This window comes from Poromitra crassiceps, assembly GCF_964638095.1.
Source record: "Poromitra crassiceps genome assembly, contig: HAP1_SCAFFOLD_220, whole genome shotgun sequence".
In the NCBI taxonomy this organism is placed as follows: Eukaryota; Metazoa; Chordata; class Actinopteri; order Beryciformes; family Melamphaidae; genus Poromitra; species Poromitra crassiceps.
Genome location: NW_028152171.1, coordinates 46,585 through 60,000, shown reverse-complemented (window position 1 = coordinate 60,000; position 13,416 = coordinate 46,585). Strand labels below are relative to the sequence as shown.

Genomic DNA, 13,416 nt, shown 5'->3' with positions numbered 1-13,416 from the left:
CTGACTAAAAGGAAGCAATAAAAGAAGTAGGTCGTAATTTCTTTAACTATGGATCGGGATCCAAAAGAGATCATACGCCTCTTTCTGGTGGGTCCCCCAGATAACAAGCACAGCAATATATTTTCGGTAGCCTCAGGGAGAAGGACTGCGTTTCTGATTGGTATCCCAGGCTGAAAAAAGTTTAAGACCCACTTGACTTGTTTCTGGCAGACAGGACATCGCTCTCCCTTATGCGAAAAATACTGTATAAGTCACTGCCTGAGATGGAGATAGACAGAGAGAGAGAGATAGAGACAGACAGACAGAGAGACAGACAGACAGACAGATTAAAAGGACATTACTGCAATGTTTGACTTCAACACGTTATTGTTGTCAAGCCATCAGAAAGAGTCCCCAGAGGGAGCGAGCGATCGACGTTGTCAAGCGTGATGCAGCACAGCTTCAGTTAGCGCTCTCTGGATATGACTCATGTTCTTCCCACGCATGCACACTATAGCCGCCATGCAAAATAGCAGCCCTCTTTTCTAACTGTGTGCTATTTTGTGTTCAGTGTCTTCCAACAAATTACACCCTCATAAAACGGATACACATTGCGTGAATTCATCATTCTTACGTAAAAAACTCCTTTGTACCTTGACACACGACATACATATCACGCAAAACATGCACAATTACACACACACAAACACTCCCTCTCGCACACACACACATACTGGCACTCCCAAACCTCCTGCGCTGTTCAAAGATCTAGTGGTCCTCCTCAAATAAAAGACTTTTGGAAGAATGCGCTCTCTATCCAAATAAATAAATCAATGGCCCCGATAATGAAAGCCATCCCGGCGCCGTGCTGCTTTAATGACGGCCCGTATAGGCCCAGTGTCACTCACTGTCACGGGAGAGAAAATTAGAGCCAATTTGATGCTAATCTGGACCAGATTGCTGTCTTCTTTTTGGGCCCGGTGGTACCGTATGGTATGTCCTATCTACCATCATCCCAGGAAACTCCTCCTGCAGGGCAGAGAGGTCGACCTCAACAACATCATATAACATATCCTAGCTGCCCTGAATAGGAAGAGGATTTGATGAGCAATTTCATCCCCTATGAAAGCAAGTCATTCCTCCCTGCCAGGCCAGAGCAGCAGAGCACCGCATGGAGGAGCAGATGCTCCAGTCAGTGATAGCCTCTGGGGTCCATCAGTGTTTTGCATTGTGTGCCTTTTCACCAGGTCGCAGTCCAAGCTGGCCTGGGAGAAGTACACACAAACTGCCGATGCGAAAGGAGACGCATGTTGCTCAAACATTCCGAGATTAGCTAAAATGAATTAAGTGTTGTTTTTTATATTCGGCTGATCATCTACAGTGAGTGAGAATAATCAGTGTAAACTGTACGGCTCACACAGACAGGTCAGAGGTCAGGCACTGTACAGGTCAGTAGGTGTGTGTTTGTGACACAGACAGGTCAGGCACTGTACAGGTCAGTAGGTGTGTGTTTGTGACACAGACAGGTCAGGCACTGTACAGGTCAGTAGGTGTGTGTTTGTGACACAGACAGGTCAGGCACTGTACAGGTCAGTAGGTGTGTGTTTGTGATTGCGGGAGGTCCCCTGACCCCTGACCCCCCAGTCCCCCCTCCCACCCTGCAGCAGCACGGGGTCCCCCTTTGCCCTTCCAGTAACAGCTGTGTGGTCATAACAGAAAGGTTACATACTGTCATTGACCCATGTTTTACAGTGATTGTGTGTGTGTGTGTGTGTGTGTGTGTGTGTGTGTGTGTGTGTGTGTGTGTGTGTGTGTGTGTGTGTGTGTGTGTGTGTTCATTGGTTCAGTGGGACTGATATTAAATGTGGGGCTTCACGATGTGGCCTTGACCAGGAGGATGATTCATTTCATACCACTATCACTATTAAAGGAACACTCTGCCCATTTTCAACCAGCTTTGTATCATTAGAACATCAGTAGTATATCAGAAAACTGTAAACTGTTTTGAAGTCTGTCATTTAAGTTGACAGTTATTGAGTGTTAAAGTGTGGACCAGTGACATCACTGGTCCACACTAACTCAAATTAATAACTCATTAACTCAAATCAACTCTCAATAACTGTCAAACTAGATGAATGACTTCAAAACCGTCATCTAGTTTGACAGTTATTGAGAGTTGATTTGAGTTAATGAGTTATTAATTTGAGTTAGTGTGGACCAGTGATGTCACTGGTCCACACTTTAACACTCAATAACTGTCAAATTAAATGACAGACTTCAAAACAGTTTTCTGATATACTACTGATGTTCTAATGATACAAAGCTGGTTGAAAATGGGCGGAGTGTTCCTTTAACATATTAGCTTGATGTTCATTTCTTTAAAGCCGTGTTCTATGATTATTCTGAATTGTCTTTCTCACCTGTTTCTTATTGACATCTATGTTTCATCATTTTATGCCTGATGTTACCTGTTGCTTTCATGCACATTAAATCATAATTTGTGTGTTTGTCTGTGTGAGTGTGTTGGGCAGTGCAAAATACAAAAATGTAATACAAAATGTACACAATTTATAAAACTCAAATTGAACGTCACGATAACCTAGCCTACCTATCTCTCGTCTCATTCACTGTCTCTTTGTCTGTGTCTACTAACCACTAAGGAAGGATGTAGTCGACTGGGACTGTGCGAGTTCACGGAGGAGGGTCGGGGGGGGGGGGGGGGGGGGGGGGGGTCTCTGTCTTTAAACCTCTGAGTGTTATTTTGACTGTTTGATGGCATACATGTTGTTGTGTTTAATGAGCTGTGAAACGTCATTTTCACAACAACGCAAAACGAATGATTGACCCAAACTATCTATGTAGGCACAGAGTACATGCTCTCCCTTAACGACACGCTTGGCTTTCTGTCGTGATATTTCAAAGACATTGGCACGGAGTCTATTTGTGTTCTTAAAGGGTCATTATTTGGTTGTGATTAGATATTGCCAATCAGCGAGAGGAAAACAGAGAGAGAGTCCTCAAAAACGCCTGGGAAATAAGAGCCTACAGCTGAAATCCCAGGCATGTGTTTGCGATTGTCATTTATTGTCTTTGCCATGGGAAAAAGTAGTGTGCCTTTCCAACTCTGCTGCAGTCTCTGGGCACAGAAGGGTACAACGGGCCCGCTTTTAACTTTTAGCAATATGTTATTTATCATTCCTTTGACTCAGACTGCTACCCTGATCCCCTTGCCTCGCTGTCACAAATGAATCGCACATGAAACACAGTTATGTGCACTGATAGAGCGCTGCAAACATCTGATGCTTCAACACTCAGCTTACTCATCATCATGATGTAGGCTGTGAGTGAAGAGCAACTGCATGGGTAAACGGTTTTAGTTCAACGTTACATTGTATTTGCATGAAGATGGCATTATGGTAATATGAGTTTCATTACAAAATGAAAAATCCTCCGTTTGACAAGAAGCAACACCTACACAAAACGATCAATGACACAATTACAGTAAAACAAGCTGTGGGTAGCGGAATTAACACTTTTATTGACCAGATACTCTATATCATTAAAATAAATTAGTGATTTGAGTGACTTCATTTAATAATGATCCCCCCCCCCCCTATATAGGCTAGAGCTTTGGTTTTGGTCCCTGTGCTTTGAAGGCAAAAGAAAGAAATGACAAATGACATTGAAATTAAGCAGAAACTGCAAATGATAATTGTGGTTATTTTTATTTCTGAAGCTCTATGTTGTGTAGAAAAAATATTGCAGAATTTCTGAAATATCGTAATTTCTGGTAGTGACCCTTGTTTTTTCGGTTCTGGATCTACTCTGCGCAGTTGTGTAGGTTGTAAGCTGAACACATCTGCCTTGTATTGATCATAATCCGCAGATCAACCCACACAAAGCCATATGAAATATCTCTTGATAAGAAACACATTGAACAACTTCACATGAAGACTATTTCATTCCCGTCGCTTACAAGGCAAACGGGATACTGCAGCAACACGGAAAATTGAGCACAAACAAATAATTATGCAGTTCAGTTGTTCTTGTTTTGGACTTCAAACATCACGCAAAGGAATATTCCAGAATTTATGAAACTTTTTACGTTTTGTGGGGTGGCGTTTTCACCCTGCTTTGGTTTCAGTTCCTAACATTGTTTCTGTAATCGTGCAGGTTATTCGCTGGCTTGTATTGGTCATACTCACTGTAGCTCCACCAACACAAAGCCATATGAAATATCAACTGATAAGAAACACATGTTCATTCCATTCTGAATCATAGTAAAAAAAAAAAAAAGATTTTACATGACAAAATAATAATTGGCATCTCATACTAAATATAGATTAAAGACACATGTCCCTGACATTTGATTTTAAACTGTGTTGTTATTTGAAATACAGCGCAGCATCATTATATTCCTAATAAACATAACGCTATATTGCATTTAAAGATGACTGGTCTTGTATAACCTAATATAACCTTTTCGCCTGTCTGTCTGTTTCTCTCTCTCTCTCTCTTTCCCTCCCACAGTGGACACTGAGCGAGTGAGTTCGCTGGGATCAGAGGGGGAGGATGAGGTGGGCCTGTGGTGCCTGGAGCCCCAGGACTGCCAGGAGAGCCTGGACAAGACGAGCCTGACTCCCAGCGAGGGGACCGAGGAGCCGGGCAGCCCCGCTCGGCCCACCCGGCCGCACAGCCTCAGCCCCGGGGGCAGGCAGCACCCCTGGGTGCAGGCCGAGGAGGGAGACGGTGCTGTCACTGCCGCCGCCGCAGACAGGGAAGACCAGGAGCCAATGAGGATGTACAGTAAGTGATTAAAGATTCAAGATTCAAGATTTTTATTGTCACTCCATAGTACAAGTATCACGTGTGAAATTCTTGTGCTGTAGGCTCCGTTACAACATAGTGCAAAAAATAAAAGATATATAAATAAAAAAACAAGAGGCAACAAGCAATAAAGCAGTAAGACACGCCACAGACAGTGGCGTATTCACTGCCCATAGTGCAAATGGCATGAACATACTTTAAACATAATTAAACATAATAACATTCTGTTAGGTGCAAATAGCGTATACCTAATTAAACATACTATTGAACATTAGTCATACATAATGGTAGCATCTACAGTGCGGTACAGTGCGGCTACTACACTATTTGTATATGTTAAGGAGTCTCGTGGCCTGCGAGAAGAAACTGTCCCTCAAGCGATTTGTGCGTGCTCTTGGGACCCTGTATCTCCTCCCTGAGGGTAGCAGGGAGAACAGACTGTTGTGGGGGTGGTTTGTGTCTTTGATGATCTTCACTTCAAGTGACATCCTTATCAAGTATAGGTGAAACGGTATGGTGGACCTAGACCTCATTTACACCTGGCGTTCAAATGTGATCTATATGCGGACATGTTGTTATCCGCATAATAAATGATTACCTTTGCGATGACAGCTGGTATTTTAAATGCGTCCTCGTTATCCTCATTGAGATCAGATCTCACATAGGCTAAGAGGAGATGTGTTCAATGTTGCCCAAGGCAGACCTGAAAAAGAAATAGCAGTGTTACAGTAAATGTTACATGTTAAAATGTTAAATAAACCTTATGTACATGTAATGGTAGGATAAAAAAAAATCACTTTAGGCACCAAGCTTTTGCTCCCCCCGTCCCCATGATGATGGCGGAAGTAGCTCGTGAGTGTCTTGTTTTCGTCCTATCTCTGTACATGAATCTGGAGTGAGACATCACAAATCACATCTCCTATCTTTGGGATGCGAGCACGTTGTATGGACTGCGTTTACACCTACCTAAGATCCAAACACCAATGTGAGCCAGACTACCTCCAGATGTGGTCGGGCAGATCTGATCACCACACGTTTACACCTTGCATTAACGCACGTTTTTCCTCATTTCGATAATGATCCGGATACAGAATGCATTTTAATTCCACATGTAAATGGGATCTTAGGTGACCCATTGTTCTGAACCGTTATTTCTCTATCTGGATCTGGAGAAGGCCCTAACGCAACAGCACCCTCCTTTTCTTTAACAGTCATATAGTATGGTGCAGACAGACTTGTTTGGGAACGTATGCTTAATCAGATTGACTTTGTTTTTCTGATGCAAGACCCTTCCAGTCTCCTGATGCTTCTCAAAGCCCTGCAGATACACCTTTTTATCAGCTCCTTGTAAAAACGGTGCCATTCCTATACAAGCCATTCCTTCTTCTCTCTCTCTTTTTTTTGCTCTCCTCTTTGAAAAGGCTGCCTTCTGAAAGCATGACAAAAGAACTCATCCCACACAATGTCACAATATTTCCACGCATCAAAGGAGGTGACGTTACGGTACTGAAATCAGTGCTGCACGACGCGCGGCTCTCCCTTTTATTTAGGCGAGATCAAAGGCTCACGTGGCTTCGCCTACTAACAATCACTTAGCTCTCTCGCCTCGTGTGATCTGGCCTCGCCTGATGAAGGCGCAGCGGAGTTTTTACAACGCTCGACCGCAACCGGCTCTTCCCTTCACCACATAAAAAACAGCTCCAAATATGCCAACATCTGCAAACATTTGACAAATCTTCCTCAAAGTCGCTGCGCCGTAAGCAAAGCTGACTGGCCCGAGTCTCTCTTCTTCACGTACGTCTGTGGCTTTTTCCTTTCGCCCTGCCTGCCCGTCGCTGCACTCGAGGGCACGAAGACCCCCAAAAAGAAATCTGAAAAATCTAGTTTAAGCTCGGGCCAACTGGTTGCCAGAATTGTTTTTATCTCAACTATTTTTTTATTTTTTTTAAATCTGTCAGTCCTTCAACAATTTAGTTGCATTATTTTATTTTCAGTTGCACACTGTGACATTTTACGATTTGTACGCACACCTCCCACACACACACTGTGTCACACACACACACGCACACACACACACACACACACACACACACACACACGCACACGCACACACACACGCACGCACGCACGCACGCACGCACACACACACACACACACACACACACACACACACACACACACACACACACATACTGTACACACACAAATATGCACGCACGCACACACAAACACAGAGAGAGACACTTTAGAAATAGAAGTTTTTAATTTGAAATAATAGTATGCGGCCATAATTTAACATAAGCAATGACTCAGCCCCATTGGCAGGCTCATTGAAAAACCAATACACACACCGCTTTTAGAAAAAGTCACACAGCAACGACATGTAACAATCTGGTAGCAATACTGATATTTTCCCGATACTAACACTAAACAAAACAAAACCCCAATTGTTTTATTTATTAAAATTACATACAACAACAGCTTCATGTGCAGACTTACAGTAGCTACAGTGTGGATAAACATACCGTCATTAAATTGGACACAGCAGGTTCCAAATTGTTTGATATTTAAATGTCTCTATAACTATCTTTGTCTCTGCTCCTGCAGGTAAGAACTTGGACTCTCAGAGTGCCTTGGAGGACCTGGCCCACTATGAGTTCCTGGCCCAGCTGAGAAAGGCCTCGAACTCAGCCAGCCTCCTGGAGCACCTGGGTCACAACGGCACTACAGCCATGTACCATCCCAGCAGGCACGATGAGCTGCCCCCTGCCATGTGGTCGCCCGGGGCACAGCACCGCTCACCTGACGCAGCAGGTAGGCCCACCTGGGGCTGCAATGCTATTCAGAAAATAACATTAAAGTCACAATATGCAACAAAAAGCAATGCGTTGCAGACCCGTGTGTTCGATGCACATTTTAGCTTCAGTTCTTTTGATTCGGATACTGCTTTCTGCCATTGTTGTTGTTGTTGTTGCTGTGACTTCCATGCTCCTGTCCTGATAGCCTCCAGCTCACTGACCCACACATGTCATATGCGCTGATAATTGTCTAGAATATCACTGAAAAGCCAATTTCATGCCAACAGGATGATTATAATGTATACAATAGCCTATTCATTTAGTGTTATTTGAATATCAAATTCATTGTATATTGTCGCTTTAAGTTGCAAAAAGGCTAAATGAGCTGCTCAGCCCCAAGCCTATATAGTACAATGTGCACATCATATTCTACGTCTGACTCTTCATGTTAATGTCAACCTAAATTAAATTTTATTTTTTGGGGTTGTTAGTCATGGAGGGCTACAATATGGCTCCTAATGCCTGCTGGGTAATGTGGTCATTGTAAAAGGCATGACACAGCAAAAAGGAAAACAAAAGTTACACTCCATCAGCTTCGTGACATTTATTAAACCACCAACGTTTCGGCACAGAACTTTCTTCAGGGTCTAAAAAAACGCATGTCACAGAGTTCACTCATATACTGCCCAACATGTAGCTGTTTTCAGCTTTTTCTGAAATATACCAAGTTTATATATTTAAAAAAAAGTGGGCCATAAAGTTAAGTCATATAAAGTTAATAAAAGTTTGTTTTTTTATGATTTTCTTTTGTTAGATGAATGAGCTAATTGCAGTCTGTTTGGATTGTTAACTCTCTCTCTCTCTGCAGCAGATGCCCTCGCGCTGAGCCCGGACGCAATGAGGAGCCAGCAGGCCTGTCCGTTCTGCCACAGGACGTACCAGCGCGGAGCCTCTCTGAGGGAGCACATCAAGTACTGTCAGGAGAGGGAAGGGGGCCACATGGTCTGCCCGCTCTGTGGATACACTGCCACCTATAGGGAACAGATGGAAAGGCACCTGGCGCTTCACAACCAACTGCAGGACAAGGTGAGATATACACAGAAAGTAGGACTATAAAATAAACTATAGACTACAGACTATAAAAATGGGACCCATTTGCCTCCCTGCTTGGCACTCAGCATCAAAGGGTTGGAATTGGGGGGTTAGATCACCATATGATTCCCGAGCGCGGTGCACGCTGCCGCTCACCGCTCCCCCAGGGGATGGGTCAAATGCGGAGAACAAATTTCGCACACTCAGGTGTGTGACAATCAGTGGGACTTTACCTTTACCTTTACCTTTAGGAGAAGCCTGAATGAAAAACTGCCACAACCAGTTTTTCAGTCATGTTTAGATTTGATGTCTAAAGTTGATTTAAATGTCAAAAATGTATATAGTGTACTGCACTATATTTTTTATGTAGTATTATATACATATATTATAGTTTATCTCCTTTATTTTGTATATCTGCTAGTGGATTTGTCTACATTTTACAAGGGGGATGGAAAGACATTCTTTTTTTTTTAATAATTAAAAATATTAAATTATTGTACCTTTGTAACCGTGTACTTTGCATAAATGGAAGCAACAAACATAGTCTTCCATCACCCCTCAGATTGCTCCCTGAATGTCTTACAAAATAAAAAATAATTAATTTCATGCAACACTGACTCACTCTAGAGCTCCGCCACTTTGGACCAGGGCATGGAGACCAGGAAGTTCAAATGTCTGCAATGTGGGAAAGCCTTCAAGTACAAACACCACCTCAAAGAGCATCTCCGCATCCATAGTGGTGAGACTGAATAACATCAAAACAGTTGTAGTACTAGTCACCCATCAATTTACTATTGTTTCCACTGTATCTGTACCCCTTAGTTATCTTGTCAGTTTTACATGGTATGAAATTATACACAAAGGAGCTTGACGTGTAGACTGAAAACCAGCTAACATTATTCACGACAAGACGAGAGAATTACCAGATGTAAAAGGATCACACCCGCACAGAGGATGTTTTCCTACCAAGCTACTCTTGGCGTCTTTTGACCGATGTTTCCTCTCTGTGTGTGTTCCTGTAGGTGAGAAACCTTACGAGTGTTCCAACTGCAAGAAGCGTTTCTCTCACTCGGGCTCCTACAGCTCTCACTTGAGCAGCAAAAAGTGCCTGAGTGGGGGAGGAAGCGGAGCGGGAAGCGCAGGAGGAGCCGGCGGGGTGTTTAACGGACACAGCCCGAGCTCGTACCACCACCACTCCTTCCCTACATCTCCCTCTGCAGGCGGTGGGAGGAACAGCAACGGCAAGGGCTCTCCGTTCCCGTCACAGACCCAAGATAATGTCAGAGCTCTGGGCCGAGTACCGGACGACCCTCACCGCCTTTCCCTGACCCCCCCTAACCACCACCAGAACCCGGCAGCCTATCCCAGAACGTCGGACCTGGCGAGGCTGTGGGATCCTTCGGCCGAACTCTCCCTGAGGGCCAGCATGCTCAAAGGAACCACCCTGATGCCTTACCTCCACTCCGGTGCCAAGTTTGAGCAGATGCTGCAGGAGATGCTTCACAGGGAGGTGAAGAGAGACGAGGAGCTGGCTGGGGGAGGAGTTGGGATGGAGGAGAGGCGGGTTATTTACAACGGAGGAGGCGGGCCTGATAGGAAGGCGTCGCCTGACAGGAGTGTGAGAAGAGAGAGGGTGAGGTCCGGGGAAGGGGAGAGAGGTGTGCTGGTGGCGACGTGTCGCTGGTGCGCCCAGCTTTTTCCCAATGTGGCCGTGCTCCTTCAGCACGAGCGCTACCACTGCAAGATGAACAGAGAGGCAGTGGAGATGCCCGAGGGCCTTCACGGCAAAGGCCACCTCTCACCACCCATGTTCTTCTCCAGACCCTCTCTCCAACCAACGGAGAACAGCAAACCAAGCGGAGTAACCAACGGTCTCTCCGGAGAAAAATCACCGTTACAGAAGCCCAGCTGGCACTCTGTACCGCAGCAGCTTCTGGTCGCAATGCACTCACCCCCACAGCCACGCCTCGACACCACCCAGCCCTTGCGAGCTTTTTGGTCCAGCCAGGAAAGAAGCGGCAGCCCCGGCCACTCGATCAACCCATCCACAGAGCTGTCATCACCTCAACCCAGAAAGAGAGTTCCATCGTCTGGATTCGGTTCTCCTCTCTGCCTCGACCTCTCCGCCTGTCCTCCTGAACTCCCCTCCCCTCAGAATCAGACGGCTCTCCAAACCAGAACCTCGTGGTCCGCCGATGCACAACATGAACCTCTGGACCTCTCGCTGCCCAAGCAACTCTCAGACCAAGAAGGGCGGAGCAAAACTGTAAATGGCTACCCAGCCAGAGGAGAGAAGAGAGAACTGGAGAACCAGCAGCTTAGGAGACTGAGTCCAAGCCAACTTCCACATCATCTGCCCCTTCACCAGCACCCGGTCTACAGCGCGGCTGGAGCTCCTATGTTCGCAGGCTCCATGTACAATGGCTTCCCTATCTTCAGCCAGGCTGGTTTAGGGGTACCAGTGCACGACGGCGTCCCGTCTATTCCCCTCAGCCGGCCAGCTAACAGCCCCGCGTTCCTCTCTCCCATGGCCTACATGATGGAGACGGATACAGAAGCCATGCTGAAAAAGATTCACCAGGAGAGACAAGCACTCATGGTGTGTAATAAGGCGCTATAACCACAACTGAACTGAACTTGAACTAAGGCACTTGTGTAAATACTAAAGAACAACTTTGAAATAAATGTGTAAAGTTAAAGTCATGCTTATAGTCAAAACGATCTTACTGACATTATTAATCGTTATGTTTTCTACCCAGGGTGAGGTGTTGAGTCGTGGAGGTCTGGACTACCTCTCTCTAATAGATGAAGGGATGGACGGAGAAGGAGGACCAGGGAGGAAGAGACTGAAGAAGACGGAGGAGGGGTTGTACGCCTGTGACATCTGCGAAAAAACCTTTCAGAAGAGCAGCTCTCTTCTCCGACACAAATACGAACACACAGGTCTGTAGCTCATACACAATCTGTGACTAGTCATTTACTTATATGGAATTGCAAAGAAAGAAACCTCTGGTCATTACTCTTCTCCTTTAAATAGGGTAGTAGTACAAACCATTTCTGTATCTTCATTCCAGGTAAACGTCCACACGAGTGCAAGATCTGCAACAAGGCCTTCAAGCATAAGCACCATCTGATCGAGCATAGCCGGCTGCACTCCGGAGAGAAACCCTACCAATGTGACAAGTGTGGCAAGCGCTTCTCTCACTCCGGCTCTTACTCCCAGCATATGAATCACCGCTACGCCTACTGCAGCAAGGACCAGGATCCGGACCAAGACCCGGAGGAGATGCCTCTCACCCCGGGGACCGGCGCCGATCTGGGGGGCCACCTGGCCGGAGAGGCCCCGCTCTCTATGGAGGATACCCAAACGCCCCACTCCTTCCTCAGCGACTCCAGTCTGGACGGAGCGCCAGGGGGGCTCAAAGAGGAAGAGGAGGACGAGGAAGAGGAGGATAAAGAGGAGAGAGTGCGAGGAGATGGTCACGATGAGGAGGCAGATGTGAGTTTGTCGGAGGCCGGGGAGGGGCTGGGTGCTAGCCCTGTCAAAGAATCACCTACAAGGGAGAACGGAGAGCAGAATGAGAGAAACGGTTACGACCATATTGGGACTGACGGAGCAGAGAACCGTCTGTGGGACAGAGACACAAAGGAGCAGAATGGAGACTTGGGCAAATGTGAACTGAGCCTGGACACAATGGATTCCCAATTACCCAGGATAAAAAGTTAAGCTGACTTTATCAAGCCAATACAATAATACATATACAAAAACTTTTTATACGCATTATTTCCCCACATATATAACAGTGCAGCAGATTTTCTACTCATCTTATAAAATGGAAAAATGCACAGAACTGCCAAAGCATAAAGGGCCTTAAAATGGATAAAGCCATGTCTGTGACAACACAAAATACAGTATTCTATCTTTCAAAACATAAACTTGATGTACCTACTATTGTGCTCTGATCACTTTATGTTTGCCATGACAGCTATCACACCTAGATGGAGTTAATCTGAGGTGATGATACAGATGCACATGTAGCCTTTAAAAAAGAAGAAGAAGAAGAAGACGTATCACTTTTGTACATGCTTACTGCTGCTGACTGTTGCACAACCCACAGAGCAGAGGTTCTTAGTCTTTTTTGTATGTCCAACTGAAACATGTAGTTACTTTGTTCAAAACATTGGCACTGTTCACACGTGGAGTCAAAGACCCAGAGGTTCAAAAACCAGTCCCTGGAGGAGCTGGAGGTTTTGGGGAAATCCTGAAGTACTAATGCAGGATGTGGAGACTTCTACAGTGAACTGGGACTACATGGCACGCAAGCAAGGCCAGGCTGTGGAGCTCTCAGATACACGGCCATATTGAACACGATCGACCTGTTGCTTTGTCACTATATTTATTCTTCCCTTTTGAGTTGCAAGTATTCACTTTTGAATATCCTGTGGTATTATTCTCCTCCAATATTTACCTCTATCGTAAGAATTAAGTAATAACTGTACAACATTATTTTTTGAATGGAAATACACAATCAATCATGCAGCTATTCAATTGTCCCAAAAGCCAGTGAGTGGTTGAGAATATACGAGTATGGCAGGACTCTCTTTACTCATGCTGTGAAATCACAAGGTATATTATTATGATGCCACCAACAGCTTGTCTCCTCAGGTTCACTGTGCTGCCTAGAAGAGAGGTACAGTCCAGTCACTTCAATCATCACTC

At 45.2% G+C, this 13,416-nt stretch overlaps 1 protein-coding gene across 1 annotated transcript in view; it reads left to right on the top strand.

Annotated features, from left to right (window-relative positions):
* The window catches only part of LOC310770751 (zinc finger E-box-binding homeobox 2-like), a gene marked incomplete at its 5' end in the record, with an annotated part of 38,448 nt that extends 25,947 nt beyond the window's left edge, over positions 1-12,501 (top strand). The window contains 7 exons of the mRNA XM_083663466.1: positions 4,510-4,785; positions 7,414-7,620; positions 8,476-8,690; positions 9,324-9,435; positions 9,719-11,295; positions 11,456-11,639; positions 11,771-12,501. Of these exons, the coding sequence (XP_083519592.1) occupies positions 4,510-4,785; positions 7,414-7,620; positions 8,476-8,690; positions 9,324-9,435; positions 9,719-11,295; positions 11,456-11,639; positions 11,771-12,423 (3,224 nt within the window). The 3' untranslated portion in view covers positions 12,424-12,501. The remainder of the gene's footprint in view (positions 1-4,509; positions 4,786-7,413; positions 7,621-8,475; positions 8,691-9,323; positions 9,436-9,718; positions 11,296-11,455; positions 11,640-11,770) is intronic.
* Between the last annotated feature and the right edge of the window lie 915 nt (positions 12,502-13,416).